This window comes from Podarcis muralis, chromosome 5, assembly GCF_964188315.1.
Source record: "Podarcis muralis chromosome 5, rPodMur119.hap1.1, whole genome shotgun sequence".
Taxonomy (NCBI): Eukaryota; Metazoa; Chordata; class Lepidosauria; order Squamata; family Lacertidae; genus Podarcis; species Podarcis muralis.
In genome coordinates this window covers 71,583,404-71,606,619 of record NC_135659.1, presented here as the reverse complement: position 1 = coordinate 71,606,619, position 23,216 = coordinate 71,583,404, and the positions used below count along the sequence as shown (strand labels likewise).

The 23,216-nt window shown below is 44.7% G+C and overlaps 1 protein-coding gene across 4 annotated transcripts in view; it reads right to left on the bottom strand.

Moving 5' to 3' along the window:
• Positions 1 to 340: 340 nt before the first annotated feature.
• MTCL2 (microtubule crosslinking factor 2) overlaps positions 341 to 23,216 on the bottom strand; it is an 85,472-nt gene continuing 62,596 nt past the window's right edge. For 2 of the 4 annotated variants that reach the window (XM_028734846.2, XM_028734845.2), the window contains exons 8-15: positions 22,978 to 23,208; positions 21,672 to 21,779; positions 19,779 to 19,949; positions 10,343 to 10,594; positions 8,919 to 8,990; positions 7,631 to 7,701; positions 4,261 to 5,722; positions 341 to 3,252 (exon numbers count right to left, since the gene is read on the bottom strand). In XM_028734846.2, the coding sequence (XP_028590679.2) occupies positions 3,103 to 3,252; positions 4,261 to 5,722; positions 7,631 to 7,701; positions 8,919 to 8,990; positions 10,343 to 10,594; positions 19,779 to 19,949; positions 21,672 to 21,779; positions 22,978 to 23,208 (2,517 nt within the window). In that variant the 3' untranslated portion in view covers positions 341 to 3,102. The remainder of the gene's footprint in view (positions 3,253 to 4,260; positions 5,723 to 7,630; positions 7,702 to 8,918; positions 8,991 to 10,342; positions 10,595 to 19,778; positions 19,950 to 21,671; positions 21,780 to 22,977; positions 23,209 to 23,216) is intronic. The other 2 variants (XM_028734848.2, XM_028734847.2) reach the window with 2 other exon arrangements.

Sequence of the window (23,216 nt, the reverse complement as noted above, 5' to 3'; positions counted from 1 at the left end):
GGACCAAGGCAGATTGACTATGATGTGTTAGTGATAAGTGAGCTGCAAATATTTGAGACCAATCAATCAGAAATATTCCTTGTTGGGGATGGGGAGAGATTGCAACAGCAAAACCTCTCAGTTCTAGCTCATATGAGGGCCACTCTAGTCCTTAAAGAAAGGATGTGCATGAAAGTATATGAGAAATGGGATGAGTGGTCTTAGTCAATTCTGAGGAGCAGAGGATAAGGGGCTGAGCTGGATCTCCAGGTGCCAGGGTGAAGTCACCCTGTTCTGCCCAGACCTTTGCCCCTCTCCATGCCTTGGAGAAGCAGAATAATAGTAGGCAAAAATAAGCAAATAATAGTCAGCAGAATTTATTCACTGCAAAATTCAGCTTAGCTTGGTGCAGAATTTAGGAGGGGGGGAAATTAGCACAAAGTACACCAAGCCATGTCTATGGTCTCTTCAGTTGTAAACATGTCAAAAGTTTACAAAAAAACAAACAAACAATATTTTCCCTGTTTTGCAAGTTATTTTAAATAATATGTCACAGACATTTACATTGCTGCATTACTAATTAGCTACATAATGAATTGAACTCCTGAATTTTATCACACATATGAAAAAACTAAAACTCAAATTAAAAATACAAATTAAAAATTATGACTTGCAAGGTATCAATTGAAAGTCAGCCAAAATGCATGCAGGTTTCAGAAGATTTGTTTTTATTTTTAAAAAAAGTTGCCTGCTTGCAAAGATTTGTGGGTTTAAGAAACTTCATGTTCATTTCAGCTTTCCAAGCCTCTTTTTTAATCTCACTGATAGAGGCGGCTGTGATAATCTTCTCTGCAGACTATAAGGATGACCTGCTGTTTTATAATAATAACAACAAAAAACTGACCCACTGAGCTTCTGATATGGATCAGTCAGGTTCTACTGCACCTCTAAAGAATATTCCTCCCGAATCCTCTCTGAAGGCTGATGTATATTTTAAAACAAAAACTAAAAGCCACATAGTACACAGCCCTTCCATGTGATTATACCACTTCACGAGTGGGTGACGTGGCTAGTTTAAACAATTGCTCACATCATGTGTCCTGCCTATGGAAAGCAGACATGTCAGAGGTAGAGTGTGTTCTAGCTGATTATTCTGCCTGACATTCAAGTTTTCTACTGGCAGGGAGATTTGAGTTGCTTTTTCTCTTTTACACTCTAACTTCTGATCCCCCAGCTGCAGTCTCAAGTGGTACAGTTCCTGAAGAGCCAGCTCTCTCTGGAAGGGTACTTCCAAGGAAGCCAGGGCTTGCTCTCGCATATTGTCCTACCTTTCAGATGACATCCCTGCAGAAGTGTGAGCTACAAAGAGCTGCAATACACACAAATCTGTGCTACTGAATCTGGAGGTGGGGAGAAGCAAAACTTTCCTGCTCCCCAAATCCCTCAGCAAAGCGGAAGAGTCAATGAAAAGAGAGATCCTTTGCTGGAGCCCTGAAAGTTGTTTGTATGAGCAGATAATGCACTACACTGGATGCTGGAGGATCCCCATTAATACCTTTTCTCTAGAAGAGGGTTGACTCACAGGAACTAGCAACCATCAAAATATTTAGTAGAGCACTGGCAGCAACCATTGGAGAGTGTGACATAGGAGAAGCTCTGCCCTGAGATATGCAGCAGGCACACAACCCCCTGCCTCCCGTGGAACTTGGAATATTCTGCAGCACTGAAAAGATGCTACCTCTTCTACCCATTCACTGTCTCATCTGTATTTTCATTCTATGGGCTCTGTGCTTGTTCACCTCTGCACTCAAGCAATTTCCTCTCTGTTAAACTATTCTTACAGAGGCAAGTTAATCACAAAGGGCTTTGAGATTTCCAGTTGAAAAACAAGCAACAACAAATGACAGAAGCAACTCTCCTTAGGAATAGCTACAGATACCCGCTGTGTGGGGTGCGGAGAAATGGAAACAGACTGGAATTGTAGACATGGAGGACTCAGCATACTCTTTCTGTGAACTCCTGGTGCTCAACTGCACCACAGCAGCCAAGCACAGAGGCTGATACAAAGCAACAATTGTTCTGAGCCATGGAGATGGCATCAGAGGCCTGAAGAAGAAAAAGTCCAGGTCTACTGATGCATTTCAGTAATCATGGGAAGTTTTATGCACGTGGACAGGAAGGCAACACAGACCATGCTTGCATGGCTGTTTCCCACAAGTCAGGTGCAGGAGAACCAGTAGCGCAAAACCATACTCTTGTTTTATCAAGAGTGTCAGCACTCTGAATAGACCATACTGTGCACCACAGTGCAGGCTGGGTGCATGGCCCAGTGCTGGTATTGTTATGCTGGGCACACCTGGGGAAAACTATCCATGCAAATATGGTTGCACAGCAAATCCAGGGCTTTTCCAATCTACTTGTACACAATGGCCTGGAGCACTTATGCTATGGTGGCATTTCCTGGTGGCAATTTTGCTAGCACCCTCCCCCCGCCCTCTTTCTCTGTACACCATATTGAATGCCTCGTTCTGGGGAAATCCTATAGTACAGCTGTTCTGAGAGGAGTTCTTAAGGCTTTGAAACCAGCTGTCTAGTGTTTCCTGAAGGACTGCTGTTTTCCTTCCCCCACCAAGGCAGGGAGGGCCAAGCAGCTTTGTTGATACTGCGCTCCTTAATCCCTCACTGTGATGCCTTTTTCACAAAGGAGAGAGATGCATCTCCTCGAACTGGCAACACACACACGCTCTCTTTCACACACACACACCCAATGCCATGGAAACAGCACAGACTGCTTCACGAGACTCTGGCAACGTCCAGCTCTTGTAGGTCGTGTTCCCACTGAGAGGGGGGAGGGACAGAAAGGTTTCCAGTGACCGAGAAACCACACCTCTAGCAAGACTCTCCCACTCTGTCCCCTGCCCACGTAGCACAGCCTCTGTGCTGCCGGTATCCCTGTTGAGCTAAGGTGAGACAGGAGATGCATGGTGTCACCCTGGGTATCTAAGAGCAGAGCCCCTCATCTGCAGCTGGCTCAGAAGTAGCCAGTCCCAGAGGTGCCGGAGGGACTGGCAGTTCCAGCGCATAGGTTGCTCTTCCATCAGCACGGCAGCAAGCGCAGCCCTCTCACTCACTCAGAGGCCCTGCTTTCTCTTCTACCCGGCTGCCGTCAGAAGGGTGCAGCTTGCACCTGGAAGGGGAGTGGCGGACAGCTGAGCGCGACGGCCGAGCAAAACAGGAAGTCAGCGACTGGGAGCTGCAATCACAGGCAACGTCCTGCAAAGAGAGACAGAAGGAAAGGGCAGCGTGTGAAAAAGAATGGGCAACTTGAGATCTGTCACAGCGTGGCGGTTAAAGGACATGAACCTTGTTCAGATCTTGCTCCAGCAAGAAACTCCCTACATGGCCTTGTTAAGGTATACCATTATGCTCTGACCCACCCGCTGCAACAAATCTGCAATATGGAGATGATAATGCAGTAGGACTTCACAGGGATGATATGAAGATAATGTATTTGAAGCACAATGAATAGCTGAAATGCATCATTAAAAGCCTAGCAACAGGTGAAGTGCTGTTTTTAACTAAATAGTTTAGGACCAGGTTATTGCCTTCTCCCGCACGTACCTGCTTAGAGTTCCCCCTCAGAATGAAGTGAGGCCGGTAATTACCAGGGAGAGGGTCTTTTTGGTAGTGGCACCCTAGTTATGGAACAGGGAGGTTTGCCTGGTGCCACTGGGATTTTTCTGGAGCAAGACATTTCTGATTACCTGTGCCTTGTGTAAGCTGGGCTGACACAGCCCAACCCTCTGGAACATGGCACACACTGGAAGAGGAGAGAGCAGGGAAGTTCCACTTGCCAAACCTGACCCCTTGTCTCTTTAAGTGCTTAGTGGTGGCCAAAGCAATATACGATGGTGGTTGTTGACATCCTTGCTTCTGGCCCTTGAAGTATGCATTGGACAGGAGATAATGCTATGCTACATTTCAGCTCACAGAAGGGCTGAAGGCAGGGGCAGGTTAGCGGTGGAGAACCTTTTGGTTGGAACAACTGATGTAAATTATACTTTTGTACAGCAGGCTAGTTTCTATACACATGCACACCAGCCTCTATCCAGGCAGCCAAAAGGGGTTATCAGAGTTCAGATACATTTTAACCATGCACAAGCACTTGGGGTGTGAAGAAGGTTCAGCAAGGGGTATATTCTGGTTCTGAGAGCCAGGTAGAGAGATTTGGTCCCCAGGCCTGAAGTCTCCCACCCCTGTCTTAAAGCAAGCAAGCACTACCTCATTGGCAATAATAGCAGAGATGATGTCTGGCTCCTTTAAGGCTCTGTCCTTGCCACCTTGGCCTGGGATGGACAACTTTGGTTCCTCGCTGCAGCTCTGCTTCAAGGGCTTTTTGTCAAGGACCTTGGGGGCGTTTTCCGACTGCTGGGGCACAACTGAGGAGGAATGCTCTGGCTTCTTGCTGCTGCTGCTGCTGCTGTTGTCTCCTCCTACCAGGTCTTTTTTCTCTGGAGCCAAAGTGGGGCTCTGAGTTCTGCCACACACATTCCGGAAAAACTCCTGCACTATCCCGTACTTAGGAGTTTCTGGCTTGGCTTTGCTTTCCTGGCATCCTGGCTTCCAGATGGACTCTGTGCTCCCAGAATGCTCCACAACATTGAACAAGCTGGACAGGCCATCATTAATGTTGCTGAGAACTGGGCTGTCTCTAGTGGTGGTGGAACGAGCCCAGGCTGAGCCATTCTGTTTAGTCTGATGGAGGTTCCACAGACTTCGGTCCTTGGAGTTGTCCAGCTTAGAAGATGATCTTCTTTGGAGTTTCGGAGAGCCGTACTTGGGGGAGCAACAGGGCCGTTCAATCCTGGAGTGGACTTTGTCCAGAGAGGTCGAGATCTGCTTGCTGCGAACGGATATAAGGGAGGAGCTTCGTGGGGACCAGCTCTTGCTGCTGTGTATGCTGCCCCTGGGCATGTCTGTCTGCAGACCGATGCTGACAGACTGGGTAGTCTGGGTACCAACACTGGCCAATCCCACTGTCTGGCTGGAAGTGCTCTTAACCTTTCTCTCCAGGGAGCTGGAGCGGATAGCTTGCCGGACACAGTTGGTGATCTCCTTCATGTCATCGCTCATGTTGCCGGAGATCTCAAGGTCATGCAGGGAAGGTGGAAATCTTGGCACAGGGGCCACAGCTTTCTCGCTAACAGTACTGCTGTCAAGCAGCTCTCGGTGCTGCTTGGAGAAGTTGCACAGCCACCGGCTGTACATGTTTTCGGAGCTGTCTGATTCTTCCTTGGGCTTGGCCATGGTGAACAGGAAGCCAGGCTCAACCATTATCTTCCCATCTCTCTTGTGTACTAGGGGCGATTCCAACCTACGTACCACCGGTGGGCTATAATATATGCGGATCCCAGTCTTGTCGGGAGCAGTGTAGCTTCTCTGCACATGTTTCTGGGCCTGATCCTGCACAGAGAAGCTGCTCGTCTGGGTGAAGTTGCATGACGAGACATCCAGCTTCTCTGTGGTCAGGCTCTCTGGCGTGGGCTGCTCACTATTCAGATAGGCACAGTTATTGGGGGCAAACCCTGCAGGGTCCTTCAAAGTGTCAGGCAACACCTGTGTAGCTGGAGAGCCCTTTTTGCTGCGGACGTTGTCTGCGATGACGGGACTGGTTTTGCCAGGAAGATAAGGAGAACAATCAAGCAAACTTTCAAATTCAGACATAGAGGAGACTGACTTGGTCCTGGATAGAAAAGAGAAGGGAGCAAGCACATTTATTAGGGAAGGTGTCTTATTTCCACCTCCAGGCTCTGTCCTTCCTAAGTAGAAGTTTTTATCTACTTTCCTGCTTCATTGTTCCTAAACAGATGATGGCCAATTCTCCTATTATTTTCCAAGTCATCTCTTAAGATGACCAAGAAAGCAAGAAAAATAGGATGGAAGGCATGCCTTCAATAATGTCAGAATGGACAGAAGACAGATGGATGCCTGCAGACCTGCCTTTCAAATTTTGTATTCCAAACTTCCATTTGGACATTCTGACATTACAAAGGCTAATGTCTTCTGCCATTCCCCACTATCTCCATTATCCCCTAAGTTATGAGTAGGGTAAATAATGTTGGGAAATGACCCCCAGATCCATAATTGAGGCATGTGCGGAAAAGGCTGTGCATTGCTAAAACAGAAGTGAGAGTAACTGTGGTGAGTTCATTGTATTCACATTAATGCCACCTAATCCAGTCTCTGTCTCTCTCTCTCTCTCTCTCTCACACACACACACACACACACGGTGTAATTCTTTGCACAGAGCTTTAGTCCTAGGCTCTTATTGCCTCTGAAAGTCGTGACTCCACACAGAGAAAGCACTTCTCTTGCAGTAGAATTGATGTGAAGCTCAACAGAAAGTCCCACTTCTCACTCCTGTATTGTCCAATACAGTGTGAAAAGGGAAACAACTCATTTTGCACTAAGAATCTCCTAAAATAATTTATGGGGTACTCTTTTGATCAGGCGCACTAGGAATTTTTCCTGCATTTTACAGATTTTTTTCCCCCTAAATCAGGAATGTGGAACCTGTGGCTCTCCAAATATCCCTGGGCTACAGTGCCCTTCATCCCTGACCAGCGTTCAAAACACCCATTGTTCTGGGCACATTTTGTAACAGGGAATTTCATGTCGTGTGAACAGTTTCTGAGCTCTGGGTGCAATACTGCACTTGAGATTTCAGTTTAAAACTGCAGAGTGGTAGGAAAGGAGGACCTTTTTCTGCCTCCCCACTTCCAGCCACTCTCTGAAGACTAGAGAAGGGACTCTCATAAGAATATCAGGGAGGTGGGCAGGGGAAGTATGGCTTTGGTGTTGTTGCTTTTTGCAGTCTTCAAATGAGGCCTAGACCATGTGAAAAATGAACATAAGGTTTTAGTTGCAGTTCATTCATTTTCAGCTTTGTATTCTTGTTATAAAAAAGCACACCTAGACACTCCACTGTGGTGCCTATAACCTAGGTTTAAGGTGCCATTTAGCTCCTAGCTTTCATATCTCAGTTTCTAACACTGTCCCTGACCAGTAACCTTGCTGACTGGGGCTGATGGGCATTAGGAGGCTGACAACATCTGGGTGGCCACAGAATCCCTACCCCTGTCCTAAATAATCACCTACAGGGAACACAAGGAAGACAGGTGGGGGGAAATAATAGCATACAGTGATTAAAAGGCAATACCATTATCAAGGTAACATGTTTTGTGTTTTCAACAAGGGAGTAGAATAAAAGCATGATAAGAAATATGAGCATGCACACCATTTAGTTCTGTCCCTGAGAGATGCAATGAGGGTCAAATAGTTCCATGGTAATACGCATTTTGTGTATTTACACTTGCTGAAGGCAGAGGTATGGAGGCTGGTAAATTATACAGATAGGCTCACATGCAAACAACCAAGCAGTCTATATTTTCGGCCCCAATGTGGCATCAGGTATTGCCAGCTACCAATTTTGCACAGAAAAGGAAAACATGTGTTACCGCACCCCATGGCCTCAATGTGTTTTTCTCACCAATTGTTAAGCTTGAGTATGGCTAGAAGAGCCGGCTGACTGTTTTCCAGATGGTGAAGAGTTGAAGGAAGAAGCAAAACTTAGAAGCTGCACACATCTCACCTTTTTAAGTTGCTTCCTTTCGTGTCTGTTTCGGAAACAGTTTCTTTGTCGGTGATTTTCTCATTGAGAGTCTGAAAGGAACATTAGAGAGGCCTTTTATCATCAGTAGTGCCTTGCAACATCATGGCAGGCCTGGAGAAGCTTAGCTAAAGAGGGCAGAGGGGTCAGCCTCCCAGAGGAATGTAAGGCTTCACTTTGCACTTAAGCAGCAAAAAAGGGTTCTGTGGGGATTTCCCCTAAATTTCAGAATTCAGTGTGATGTCAAGAGCTCAGTCAAAATGCTCATTGCTCTAGGTCATGGGTAGACAAACTAAGGCCCAGGGACCGGATCCAGCCCAATCACCTTCTAAATCCAGCCCGCGGACATGAGTAGAATGTGTCCTTTTATTTAAAATGCATCTCTGGGTTATTTATGGGGCATAGGAATTCGTTCATTTTTATTTATTTTTCAAAATATAGTCTGGCCCCCCACAAGGTCTGAGGGACAGTGGACTGGCCCCCTGCTGAAAAAGTTTGCTGACCCCTGCTCTAGGTGTTACAGTTTTCATAGAAATGAACTTCAAAGTTAGCTGAAATCTGAAGTCCTATTAAGAGATCGAAAATAGCTATCATGACCAAGGCTAGGATATTTTAATGCATGCAGGTAAATTCAACAGATGCAGCATTCCTCAGCACAAAGGTGCAGAGATGGAAATAGCTGACCCTGTTGAATTTCTGTCTGTCACACAGCCCCTCTCAGGAAACACATTCCTAATATCCTCACAATAAGTGAGGATATTAGGAATAATATTTAGTGAACCTATTTAGTGAATGCCTTGCTGAACCAGGAGGAGGTATAGCTAACCCTGTGTCCAAAGAAGAAGAAGATGAAGAGTTTGGATTTGATATCCTGCTTTATCACTACCCAAAGGAGTCTCAAAGCGGCTAACATTCTCCTTTCCCTTCCTTCCCCACAACAAACACTCTGTGAGGTGAGTGGGGCTGAGAGACTTCAGAGAAGTGTGACTAGCCCAAGGTCACCCAGCAGCTGCATGTGGAGGAGCGGAGACACGAACCCGGTTCACCAGATTACGAGACTACCGCTCTTAATCACTACACCACACAGCCAACCATAGGCATCTGGAATGCTCACAAATATCAAATGTGATCATTCCCTTATAATTTGTCCCCAGCATAATTCTACAGCTTCCATTCACCTTTCTGGAGCAAGGTTTTAGTTCACACCCAACACATGCCATCTCTGCCTGAATTTTACAGGTTAGGACAAAGCCGTTCCTGCCCAGCTTACCTCTTTCCAGCTACTGCCATGCTTCTCCATTTCAGAGTTTTTCAAAGCCCAGAGGTCAGCTCCCTTCTGCAGCTGAAAAACAAAGCAATTCTAGTGCTGGGCCTGCACATAAGAGCCGATTTGTCCTCTAAGTGGCATTGCTGTGGACAATAACCTGTTTTTGTTGTTGTTCAGTTTCTAATGAGTGCACTGCAAGGTTCAGCCCCTGCAGGGACATCCCACTGGCATCACAGTACTCGGGGGATATTGGGTGTTCCTTGCAGCACCCACATATTTCTGGCAGAGACACTGTTTCAAAAAATCAATCACTAATAGAGAAACTGGAGCTTGGGGGCAGATGTGTTGCTTAGGATCCATTGTGATAGAGGGTCAGGCTGGGGATCAGTCAATGAGCATTAACTGCTGGCAAAGGAATGTGTTCAATGTGCCACTGGGGGACAGACGGATCTATTCCACCATTGCAGATCACGCAAAATCTGCAGGAGCGATGATAGAGGGTCTCAAGTTTTATTTAGGTGCCTCATTTGTAGCTACTGATGTCCAAAACACACATGCATCTACAGTAACATAGCTGGTTCACAATTCATGAACCTTGATTTCTCTGCATGGTTTGGGATGGGATGTGTGGTGGTGGAGGGAAGGCGAGGCTTTTGTGCCTTTAACACCTGTGAGGCAGGCAGAAATGCAACAGGTCAAGCCTCTTCTAGTCTGGAAATTATGGGGAAAGCTTAATATGTTGACACTCTGGCTGCCAGTCAGCTTATTAATTGTGTGTGGATCCTGATTTATCCTTGGGCCCTGTACCCCGTCTGCAAAAGAGGACATAAAATTGCATGTAATGCCAAGTGCAGTCAGATTATATGCAAATTTAGCTTCTTATATAAGGTTGTATCAAATGTTAGTCCTACTCAGCATCACCCAGTAGAATTTTGTTGGAACCTGGAACCAGAAAATCATGTTGGCAGCTCTGCACAAGAGGGGGTTATGTGTACCCCACTAGTGTGTGTGCTGCATGCAAGCACATGCATGTGTTCATGGGAACAAGGAAGCCTAGGGGATAGGCATTTGTTGGCCAGCATCATTATCCTGATTCATATTATTATTATGCTTTTATCCTGCCCTTCCTCCATGATGCTCAGAAAGCATACAGAGTTGTCCTTCTCCCAAACACCTTGAGAAATAGGCTAGTGATTGGCTGGAAGTCACCCAGGGAGTTCTGTGGCTGGGCAGGGATTTAAATCCAGGACTGGACTCAACCACAACACTCTGCGTCTATACCCACACTTATGCTCATGCAGGAACATCCATTGCTGCCATCCTATATTGATTCTGCTAAGGGTATGCACATTATATTCACACTTGCTGAAATGCTCACTGAGACTTTGGAGGGCGAGTTGCACCCACACAATGTATTCCGTTCTCACCTGGTTTATTTTGTTCTGCAGCTCCTTCACTTGCTGCTCTGCCTGCTGCCGTTCATCCTTGAATCGGTCCAGGAGCTCCAGCTTCTCCTGGTCCCAGTTCTTCTCGCTGATCTGCAGCTGCTTGGTCAAGTCCATGACGGCGCTGTACGACTCAGCCAGAAGGTGCTGGTGCTCCTCCCTCTCCCTCTTCAGAGCTGTCTTCCAGTCAGAGAGCGCTCGCTCTGTCAGGCCTTTCCCAGGCTTGGATTCCAGCTGTGTGGGACAAAGGGAGTGGCTGTGTCAAGGAACCCAATTAAATCAAAGGCCGCAGCTTCCTTGCCTTTGTCTAAGATTGGTTATGGGAGACTGTTTGGCTTGCTGTGCTGGAAAGGTGGACAGGTTCAATGGAATATATTCATGGTAGAATTACTGGTTAGGAATTGGAGAGAGATGGAGCACTTCATATCCTTTCTCCAAAGCAGCCAATATTTAACACGGTCAGAACAAGGTATGTCAACGTAACTAAAAACTTGGTTATGTTCCCCTTTTTCCATTTGGTAAAAATCAGACTTGGGCTACATTCACACCACACAAATAAAGTACTATGATGCCTCTTTAAACACTCATGGCTTCCCACAAACAATTCTGGGAACTGTAGTTTGTTAGAGGTGCTGGGAGTTGTTAGGGGACCCCTATTCCCCTCACAGAGCTACAGTTCTCAGTGTGGATTAGCAAGCATTCCCTCTTCACAGGGAACTCTGGGAACTGTATCTTTATTTTAGGGAAGTGTGGTGGGGAAGAAACAGGCAGTGGAGGAAAGGAGATCAGGGCAGCAGGCAACCATGGTGCTGGCAATCCATAGCTACGTTTGACAGCTCTGTGCAGCCAGAATCGGGAGACTGGCCAGCCCCATGATCTCCAGCTTCATCTTTGACAGCCTCCTGGACTGCACAGCTATCAATTACAGCCAGAGACTGTGTAGCTGGCCAACCCCATGATCTGCGGTGACTGCACAAGTGAAGTGCAAGTCCCAATCTGACTCTGGGTAAGCCTGAAGGGGCACTGTGCTTGCCTTTAATTGGAATTGTTCTCATTCAAGCAGTGGTTCTTGCATTTCTGAGCACTGCTGCTTTAAATAATTACCTATTTCTAGCAGGACTTAATACTAATACGCATGAGTCTGGGACCCAATGAGAGAGTTATAAAGGTCAGCTTTTTAGATGTTGCACATCATTAGTCTGCTTGCAGGAGTATGATCTGGGCTTTAGCCCTTTTTATGGAAGGAGTTACTTTAAGGAGAAAAATACTCAGTTTTCTCAAGGGTCAGCACATTGCTGATGCAGCAACCAGCTGTCTGGAAACAGGGAGATAATGGACAAGGTTCCATAACATGAAGGAATGACTCCCATAACAAATGGAGATCAAGGCCGGAGAACTGCGTGAGAAATAGTTTGTTCCCATAGCATACTAACCGTAAACTGCCACAAACAGAAAACAAATTATGATATTCCCCTTTCGAATATGATAGATTAATTGCTATTGCTGATGCAGAAGAAATAGAGGATTGTGTATGGCGAGCTTAAAAAAATGTTTAAGTATAACTTTACGAAAAATACAGAAGCTTTTCTACTAGGGATAACGGACACAGGTATAGCAAGAGAAGATCAGAAAATATTCCTCTATGCCACAGGAGCAGCAAGGATCCTAACTGCTAAAAACTGGAAAAAAGAAACTGTGCCATCAAAAAAGGAATGGCAAGATAAACTGTTAAGAGTATATTGAACTGGCCAAATTAACAGGCAATTAGAGATCACACTAGACAAGAGTTTCAAAAAGCACGAGGAAAATGCAGCGAGTCCTTCACAAAACAGTGCCCTAAAATACATACCTGGACTTGTTTCGATTAATGTCTGCAGGAGACTTTGTGGATATTTAAGTTATAATTAGAAAAATCTTAATAATTATTCATAAAGGAAACAGTTTATAAGAAGTAAATAAGGAGGCCAGATACAGGATAAAGGAAGTCTTTTATTTGTTTGTCTGTATTGTTGTATGTTATGTTAATGTTTAATGAGCGTGGATTTGTGTATTGGGGGGTGGGGGGTTTGTGGTATGTTGTAAGTGAAATTCCAATAAAAATGAACCTCACCAGAGAAGAAATAGAGGATAGTGTTAAATCCTATTACAGCTTCTTATTTGCTTGATGTTTTGGGAGACACTGCAAAGGCCGATAATACTTCCAGGACTCTAGATGTCTCTGGAAATACCTACGGTCTCTGGAGGACTCACCAGCTACAGTGCTAAATCCTACTGAAAACCTCCATGTATTAGCTCCCTCATTTATCTGTATGTAACAGTGACCATGAGGATGATTACCACACTCCTTCAATTCCACTTAAAACATTGTGCAAAAGAGACTGCTGCTTCTGAAGTGTGGTGTGTTAATAATGGCAGTAAAACATTTCTATAGTGGTAAACATCTCCATAGGTAATATGCTTTTCAGAGGTGGAAAAAAGGAGGAAGAAACATGACATCTGAAATTATTTATGGAACAGAATAGCTCACAGCAATCGTAGAATCTTTAGATGAAACATGCTATTCAAACATGCTGATATCAATTAGGACATGGCTAGTACAAGGGCGTTCCATTTGTGGATCTAAATATATTCAATAAAAGCCACGCTGCCCAGCAAACTGCAATTTCTGAAAGGGGAAGCGTGAACTATAGCAAGGAAGAGCCAGCATCAAGGGACTTCCAAAGCAGACACAGAGACAAATGCCTTGGGAATGATTGGCTCAACAGTGCAATCAATTCCCTTCTGAGCAGGCCAGGCCCCCAAATCATGGTGCTCAGCAAGTGAGCTCTTGTAATCAGCTTACAAACAGAATACTGGTGTTGTGGTCACCCAGGAGTCAGAGACTCTCCAACAGTCTTTCCTTGTATATGATGGACAGAAGGTGAGTTGGCAGCCTCTGCCAAAACTGCTTTCGGGTGTCCAGTAACAAGCTAACTGCATGCTGATGCCAAGGAAGTTGGTTACGTAACTGCTGTCTGGGAGATTAGCATTAAGGGCAATGAGAATCCTTGGGGTTAACACTTTGCATACTACCCATTGTGCCAGCTGTGTGAGATCAGAGGCAAGCACGATGTATTAGGTGTGCAAGTTAAATGCATGCCCCAACAAAATAAAGGCCACAGCACTGCACTTCCAGAGAACAGCAAGCTCATTCTAGGAGCCCCCTTTCTCGGGCCCGCAGGCACTTGACAGCTCAGACAGCTGAATAGGAAATGATTATTCTAATCAGATAATAATTGGACATGTTTGCTGCATTTATGCATAGCAGCAGTTCAGTGCAGATGCCATTCTGGGTGAGTAAACAGATAATGGGCATCTGGGGGAATCCATGGAAGATCTAATAATGGCATCTCCAGAGCAAAGTACCAGCAAGTGGGTTATTACTTGAGACTTCATTATTATAACCCTAATGTGTCTTCATGCAGCTGCTGAAATGAGGCTGTAATAAAAAGAAAGTAGCATCAATTTACAAGGGCTCAACCACGAGCTGCCACCTCATTGTATAAGTAAGTGGAGAGATTATGACAATGAAGGACTAATGCGTCAGCAGCTCTATTCCTTATCCCCACCCCCCACTTGCCTGTTCAACGGCAGAACAAGGGCGCAGAGGAGCCACACTAGGAACAAGAAATGCTCCTGGATTTGCAGAATGACTGTATGCAGTGATATCTTGGTTTTAGCACTACTTTTATCTTCTAATGCTATGCTGGAAAACCTGTGGCTCTCCTGGTGTTGTGCCTGGACAATGGAAAGGAATGGTAGTAGCTGAAATCCAACATCTGGAGGGCCATACATTCCCCATCTCTGTTCTAAGGACTCACCCAGGCAGCAGTTTCTACATTTCTTGGGCACTTTTTCTTTTTTTAAAAAAATATATTTATTGAAGTTTTGAATAAACAAAACAAACTTCACAATCAACCAAAGATGGATTGTATTATTCTAGGGCACTTTTTCTGCCCTAGAATAATACCATGCTTAACACAGGGAGTCAGCTGTGCACACTGTACAACCCGAGCTCCTGGTGAAAGCGCATCCAGTCCAATGCCAGTGCAAGACGAAGTGTTCCACATAGCTCTATTGCAGGGGGATAGCATTCCCAAGGCTCTGCATCAGTTCCATTTGGACATGCCCTAGAAAACTATTCTAGTAGGTGCAGTATCTGTTTTATCACATTTATCAATTGTCTGGGCACACTGAATTTGTTTCTGGTAACTGCAGCTTATTTGCCAACTTATAGTCCATTAACAAACTTTGCTATCTGGGTGAAAAGCCAAATACATGAGTGGAAGGCTCAGGCAGTGCAGTCTAAACACTTTTATGTGCTTGCAAAAATTACCTCCCCCAACTCCCTGCCCAAATTCCTCAAACTACTCAATCTGTAGCATGTAAATTGCTAGCAACCAAAAAAGCAGGAATCTCCCAGAAGCAGAAGCTGACATGTGTTCACTACATATAAGGCTACCTGTGGAAGAAGTGGGTCAGATTTGTTAGGCTGGGGGAAAACTGGGAGCCCGCTGCCTGCTCTCCTCCAATACAATAAGCATCTATGTCTGTTTTCTTCTCTGAGGAAGTTGTGGCAGGTCTCTACTTGTATTTGTTCGGCTAATACTTCAAATAGATAAGCTGTGCATTATCTCTGATCTGTGTGAACAGTTATTCATGCAAACCATCAACTCGTGAGTAATTTTTTGTGGTTGCATTTTTTTGTAAGTGTACATTTTTAATGCTGTGTCTTAGATTGTTGTATGCCAGCCTGAGGGTGAATTATGCTTAGTAATACTAGTACCCCAGAAAGTTCCCAATCAGAGACTGATCAAGACCTTCAATTAGTCAGCCATGCTGGTGAGAAGGAAATCCCAACTCATGGCAGCTCCTCCTTCTATGTCATGATGAGAGAGTAAGGTTCTTTGGTATTAGTGCACAAATAAGAATGGATTCAGCCTCAGTTTAACAACTGCATCTCATTCCATGTTGTGGGGGGGGGGGCATGGAATCAGTTTGGCAATGAAAATATACAAATCTATAATTTTAATAGGTGTGTGCGTGTGTGATATTTTGGCAAGGTCTGCCCAACAAGGTCTATAGAATTCACTCTTGTTTGGATTGTTCACTGCTGTTCCATGAGCCTTACACTTCCTTCGTAATGTAACTCAAATGTGCTCCCTAGGCTTTCTTGGAAGGGGTGAATCACACCTATAGTAATATCTCCTGCTCAGGAACAGGTTCCACTTCCTGCAAACCACAAGTTTCTCACAGTTCAGCTTGACCAGAGCAATCAGTATTGATCCCTACAACCCTGAACAAGGACAAAATTTCTATGAATTGCCTCTGAACAAACCTATTTCCCCAAAGACCCTGGGTAAGGTACACATAATGCTGCGTATCTTTCCTTTCATCTCAGTCAAAGCAGGGAGGGAGGGGAATCAATAAAATGCATGAATAAAGCCAGCTTCAATTGCTGCCATTAAGATTCTGGTGATGTTAGTAATAGAAGCTAAAATAGAAACAGCTTAAGAGCTGCACCCAAATTCTTCATGTGGTGCTGATCACTTGGCTGGCTAGAAGATGAGTATTTATAGACAAGAGTGATTGATGCTGGAAGGCAAGGTGGGGCCAAGCATGTGCCTTCCTTAAGGGGAAAGCCCACAAAGCAGATATTACTACGACAATGGAATGGCCCTTTGCCCACCTAAGAAGACAGATCATCAATAATAAGCCGAGTCATCACCGGGAATCTTGTGAGATCAATTATCTTGATGCAAGCTTTGAGTGTATTCCAAAAGGGAACTAAAAGTGGAATTGGTTGGTTTGAAGACAAGGAACACAACCAGCATGCCTATCCTTTTAACCCAGTGGTTCCACCACTTTCTTCCCCATGAACCATTTGAAAAATGTTGAGAGTCTTAATGATTATTCTGCCTTCTATAGCAATTGTGATGCAGTGCTAAATGCTATATGACATTTAATTGTATTTTTGTTGCTTCTTTTTATATATTGAATTCAAATTGTAATGCAATAAAATACAAGAAATGAAAGAAGCAATGAATATACAATTAAAAATCTGTATGAATTATCATTTATTTATTCAATTTATATCTCCTCCTTCCTCCTTCCTCCCAAAGGAGCCTGGCCAACAATATTTAATGCAATGGATGTGTTGTCTCTTGTCTTCAACCGCAAATCCATAGACCTAAGTGAAACTCACAGACCACTGGTGGTTTGCAGGCCACAGTTCGGACTGCTGCCTCTGGGATCAGTTTCAAGACTGGCAGTGTGTTTTGTAGATTATGGTCCCCCCCCCCCTCCATCTTGAAGCAGAGAATGTGTCATTCTTCTACCATTTCAAAGTAAGCAGCACACTAAGATAACCATATAGCACCACTATGCCGAAGTGTTGCAGGGAGGGAGATGGAGTGTCTTCTGTTGGAGCATTTCCTTTCCACATTTTATGTTAACCTGAACGATCCACTTAATCTGTGTTCACAGAAAGCAGAGTATCCTATCCTCTTGACTTCACACTTCACTTCTCACCTGACTATTTTGCATCAGCAGTATTCTTAAATTTGGGCTGCTTTTATCCTCCAGTTCCCTTGGAATCCACAGTAAGACAGAAGAGCTGTTTGAAGGAAGAGTCACTCCAAAACCAGCTACAGAAGAGGATTCACACTTGCTCCAGCTGACTAAGAGCAACAAAACTAGACAGTGTGTGGGGGGTTTTTTGGGGGGGGACACAAAGGCTCACTGGAACTCCCAGGTCCATCCAGACAAGACACATGAGTTGCTTTTTCCCTTAAGATTGGGCCTAGCTCAGACTTGTCAGAGCTTGTTCAGAAATTAAGCATTTGAACATTCTTTTCAATAGAATTTTGGAACTCTCTCTTTAAAAACAATAGCACAGGATAGCTACATAAGGACAAAAGCAAACAGGGGCTTTGGAAAAAGGAACCAGAGGATCGCATCCAATGGTTGCATTTAGGCTTTGCTGGAAGACTTTAGGAGATTACCAAGGCCCAAACTCAACAACAGGTTGTTATTATTTTAAAAAAAATCAAGGTTTTGTTTCCCCCTTTGCAGAAAGAGTCATGGGATTTCTCTCACATTCTACTAGAAAGGTACCAGATTTTAAGCAGGAGAGAACAGAATGGCACTGTTCTTATGAGGACAGAGTCCTTGCCAGTACTGTTCTGCATCTATGGGTAAAAAACCGGAAGTGTTATATGCACAGCAAGATGTGAATTTGTGCTTGGGCTGAGTTATTTCTGGGTGACGGAAGTGGAAGGGGAGATGACTCAACCCTTCTCCAAGACTGATGATGTTACTGTTGATCTTAACCACAAAACCAGCCAGGAGGCAGACACAGTCTTCTCACTTCCGTCCTTCAAGCTCCCCCCAGCTCAACACACATGTTATTTAGAAAGCTGCTGAATAAGCAACTCGAAGCAATAATTCTGGGCATGCACCTACATGAATGTGAATACACTTGAGACAGAAGATGTGCTCTGTGATGTCAGGGTGACAGATCTCCAGACGTTAACTCCAGACATCAACTCCAAGGCACATTAAAGAAAAAGGTTCTTCGATGTGGAGAGGTAGCTGTCATACTATCAAAATATTGATGTGTTGGTGTTTTCCTATCCCAGAGGGGAAATCTTATCCAGCTTACAGACACAGAGTTCAGGAACAACCAGAACACAAGAAAGAAGACAGAGCAGCGAAAGTGCAGAAAAGAAGGAGAGAGACTCCTGCCTCCTCCCTTCATTCTTACTGACAGACCACTGGACCTCTGGTAGCAAAGAGGGGGCATAAGAAATAGTTCTAAAGGCCCTAGAGCAATGCCCTTGTACACTTTTCTTCTGAAAAATAATTCTTATAACAACTAGAGTGGACAGCTGGCAATGCCACATGCTCCCAGAGTAGTTATATGACCCTTAACCTGCCTAACAGATCAGGGTTTAAAAGACAAACACACTGGGGATAGTGGCATTACTAGGGCCCAACTCACATAAGCCAAAGCTGCTATACTGTATATGTTGTTGCCAAACTGTCCCAAGGGTGCAATTATGTGCTGAATGCAATGTGCGACCCAGCGCATACCTGGATACAGTATCTGTTGTCATGACAACTTGAAAAAGTGCCACCAAGATCATGAAAAATAGCTAGCAGCGCAGTGCTGTTCATGCGCTACATCTGCCGTGCGGTTATAGGAATGTGCACACATGAGGACAACACAGGTTACACTCTATGGACAACCCTTAGGCTGTATGGAACAGACCACTGTGTTAACAGGAGGTAGGGAGGGAAGAGGACAAAGGATGCCCAGATGCTGCCGTGCTGCTTGTGAGCAGACAGACTCTTCTTAGTTGATGCAGCGGCAGCCTAGGAAAGCCACAGGATCTGCTAAGGAAACCCTCCTCATGAGTCAGCTGTATGTGTAGAGGCATAATGCCAGAGGCAAGGTTTGCAGCTGCTGCTTTGTACATATCTGGAGGCTCCCTCGTGCATCAACCAAGAAATGAGAACACATGGAAGGAAAGCCCGTGGGCTGGCTTACAGCTTCCTCTGAAGGGAGCTCTTGCTCAGAAGCACTGTCACTCAGCCATTTCTGCAGCAGGCTCCCACACAGCTACAGTCAGGAAGCTTGAGTTTTATTGCCTCTTTGCAAGAACACACTCTAGGGCAGAGTGCCAGATTATGTTAGTCCTGGCTGGCAAAAAGGCTTTTCCTGCATATAGCAGGGGGGGGGGGGAATATAAATACAAAAGCGGCAGAACACCCTGATCCATTTCTCGACCTATCTCATGTACGTACCACCTAGATACAACACTGTCCTCCCAGTGGTTCCATTGGGATAACAATGGAGTATGAAAATGGTTCATAATTGGGTCTCTGAAACAATGGATCTCATTTGTTAGCCAAGCCCAATTCCAAATCACAAGCTGTGGGAATCATCCCCACTTTATCAAAACATGCTCTGAGTTTGGGTATTCCACTTCACCATAAAGCATCACTTATTTCACGCCTGATGGTCCCAAAATCATCAGAAATGACTGAATATCTCAATACAGTGACAGACCTCTCATGCAACAGGCTGATCTAAACATAATGCCAAATGATGGTATATTTGGGCTTGTGTGCTTCCTCATCCATTTATGAACCCCTGATGGTCCCCATCACTCTTGGTTAGACATGTCATTGTTTCCTGTTACATATGAATAGGCAAACTATGGTTTGCACTTGCCCACTCCTTGCCAAACCTAAATGAAGCTCATGATTTGAAGCATGCAAGGTAACACAGAGAATGTGTGCTGCTGTCTGTTTAGAGTGAAGATAAACTTTATGCAGTTTGAGAGAGTAAAAATGTGATGCTTGGATATCTGACCTGTGCGATGAGACACTTGAGCTCAGTTCTCTCCATTTCCCAGGTCGCCTTAGCCTTGGCAAACTGTTGCTGCAGTTCGTTCATGCCTCTTCTCTCTTCGCGCAACTCTGTGCACAGCTCCTTCAAGGTCACCTTCATGTCTGATAGGGTCTTGATATACTCATTGGCCTGCTAGAAATACAAAAAATGCATAATAAAGTATGACTGCCATACATACACCACGTTATAGACAACGGCCATCACTTTTCAGAATCCTTATGCAGTCAAAAAGAGAGGGGGGTTTGAAGGAGAAGCATGCACTCTGAACTAAAGGAAGGGAGAATAATAGAATCATAGAGCTGGAAGGAACACCAAGGGTCATCTAGATTCTAGACTAATCCCCTGCAAGACAGCCCGTGTATGTTCATGTGTAATTGTTAGGGTGCTGGACTAAGACTGGAGAGACCCAAGTTCAAATCCACACTCAACATTCTGAAGGGCCAATCACAATAATCTCTCTGCCCAACCTGTTTGGCAGGATTGCTATAAAAAAGCAGTGGGAGGGGGCCTGCTATGCTTAGCTCCTTGGGGGAAGGGTCAGATATAAATGATAGTGAAGTGAAAGTAATAAATGCAATAAGGAAGCTCATTAACTGATTATTATTTTTTTTAAAAAAACTGAATTTAAACTATGCCACTTTTCTCAGAGTTGGGAGTTCATGGGAAAAGCAGTTTAGTCTGAATAATCAGTTTACGGTGAGCAAAAGCAGACATCTGTGCCCTGCCCAGCCTCAAAGTACTTCTCTGTGGTTTGTGGGGATTGGTTAAAAAGCAGGAGAAATAAGCAGCCCAGGTTAAACTGACCTGAGTAACCAAGTAGTTACTGAATCAGCAGCCAGAAAAATGCTGGTGAAGAACATCTTCCCTGGATAGGTGATCTAATGACTATCTAAGACTTTTTGCACACATGGGCATTGGCAGGAATTTTTTCTGGGAGGGAGTGGGGCAAAAGTAAATACTCCAAACAAACAAAACACAGTGAACATCAGAGAACAGTTCTAGCATTTATGGTGGCTGAAGAGTGTGGCACGGTCTGGATAGACAAGCCTTCTGAGCAACTTGTGCTCCAGCTTTACCCCTCCGTTGGTTCTCAGTGAGTACTACTGCTGTCCATCTAAGGGTTCTTTCCCTTCACCCATTAATTAATTGCACTGCTGCTACAATCAGCTTCACAGAATGAGCCCCTCTTCGTCAGGGAGTGCACCACTTGTTGCCCTCATCCCTCCTCCTCTGGGGTGGAGAGAATGTGCAGTGTACAAGAGAGGGGAAATTATCCTGGAAGGTAAAAAAAAAAAAGTTGCACTAACCCCTCCCCTTTTTTGGTGCTCCATGAAAAACCAAAGGATTACTTAGGGTCTAGGTCTCAGGAACTGACATAGGAAGCTGCCTTCTATGCAGGTCTTTGGGGAGCATCTAACAAAGTCGCTGTGCCAGTGGAATGATTTGCACGACAGAACTTCCCCTCCTTCTCTTCTCCCCAAGCACCACCTCCCAGATCTGCACAGGTGGTTCTCCAAATCTGGGTGGGGTGCAAAAGGTACTTGGGAAGACCAGAGGGATAGGAACTTCTGTTACACAGACAGAAGTTGTTCCACCAGCACAACTTGGTTGGACTCAGCCCATACTATTTGTCCTCCTATCCCAGAACTGTCTTCTGTGACTGGCAGAATTCCAGAGTCTCGGGAAATGAGAGGTCTTTTGCACCACTTGCTACCTGATCCTTTTAATGGGAGATGCCACGGATCTTCAGCTACCACAGAGGTACAGGCCTAAGTGCTCTTTGTGGGGAACTTTCTTCACTGCATCCCAAGCAGGAAGAAAATTCCCCCAGCAGGGCACCTCATCACATCTCACCGAGTCCTGAGACCAGGTATCTCTGATACACATCTTGTTATCTGCTTGCTGCTGGGGGTTCAGCTCCTCCTCTTCAATCAGCAGGTACAGTTCTTTCATGCTGTTCACCTGGAAAGCACAGGGCAGGGCAAGTAGTGAGTGGAAGTCTTCAGTGGCTGCATCCTAGTGCTTTGTGCATAGAAAAGGACCCGACAGTAGTAGCCTGACCTACTGGATCCTTTAAACAGAGGTAACAGGTTTAGGATGATTAACAGTGAGATAAAGGATACAGACTGTAACAAGATAGGAATGTGCACCCTCGAGAGATGCTTCTGTGTCACATTATCACAGTGACTTTCAACAGCATTCTCCTCTTTGTGTTTATGTCCCAGGTACATTTTCTGTACATTTGTGCCTAGCAGAATCATCTGTTGGATTCCATGCTAGCCTAGTTTACCAAGAGGTTGTTGTTCCCAAGTCTTCAATCACTAAGTTTATGAAAAGATGCCTTGCGAGTCACTTCTCTTAGAGCAATTTAATCTGTGACACTAAAAAGTGCATTTATGCCTCTCTTGTGATTCTCCGTATCACTTATAAATGTAGTTCAGGCAGCAGAGAAGAAACTGAACACACACAGAGATCAATGTAGAGACTTCATATTTCTGTGAAGAACCTCACTTTTTCATGAAGAATCTAAAACAAAGTCCATTTAAGCCTCATGTGTGAAACTGCCTTGTATTTCAGCAGCCGACCTTCACCAAGCTGAACTTTATTCACAGTTGAGAAAGCAGCTTACATGCTAAAGGCGAGATAGCAGTTCTTGAGAAGGTCATATGGAAGACAGGAAGCAACTGATAAATTGGAGCTGATATGAGCCTCATTCTTGGCAAGTTTTGATAGAGCCCAAAAGAGAAGCCAGGATACCACCCACTGCTATCTAGGAGACATAATATGTAGTCTAAGAGTGGCTAACAGATGTTGTTGGACTCTACCTCCCCTAAGGCCCAGCAGGAGCCAATGGTCAAAGAATTTGGGAGTTATAATACCACAATATCTGGAAGGACACAAATTAGCCACCTGTGATGTAGTTCATCCACACTATTATTGCAGCCTCATTCACTCTGTTTCTCTCCCTTCTGTTTGTGATACAGCAAAAATACATGGGTTGTGGCTATCTATGCAATTTATTGAAGTGTAGAAAAACAAACTCAAAGCAATTAATAGAAGCAAAAACACATGATTTAAAAGATCAGAATTATCTGCTTTAATGTCAGTAGTATACTTTTGACTAGTCAGCAGAGAAGCTCATGCTCAAAGCCTGCCATACCTCTAAGAAGTCATTGCCCTCATTTTGTAGGATCTTTCCCTGCCTCCAATGCTTCAGAAACCACTTGAGCTTCATGAAAAGGAGCAAGAAATTTTGCTTGAACTGCTGGGATTCCTGCACCAGAAGGTTCTTCTCCTGGCTCCAGAACTTTTGCTCCAGCCTCCTCTGAAGATTCAGGCTCTGCAGCTCAAATTCTCGCCTCAAGAGGGCCTTCTGGTGATCTTCCTTCAACTGACAGA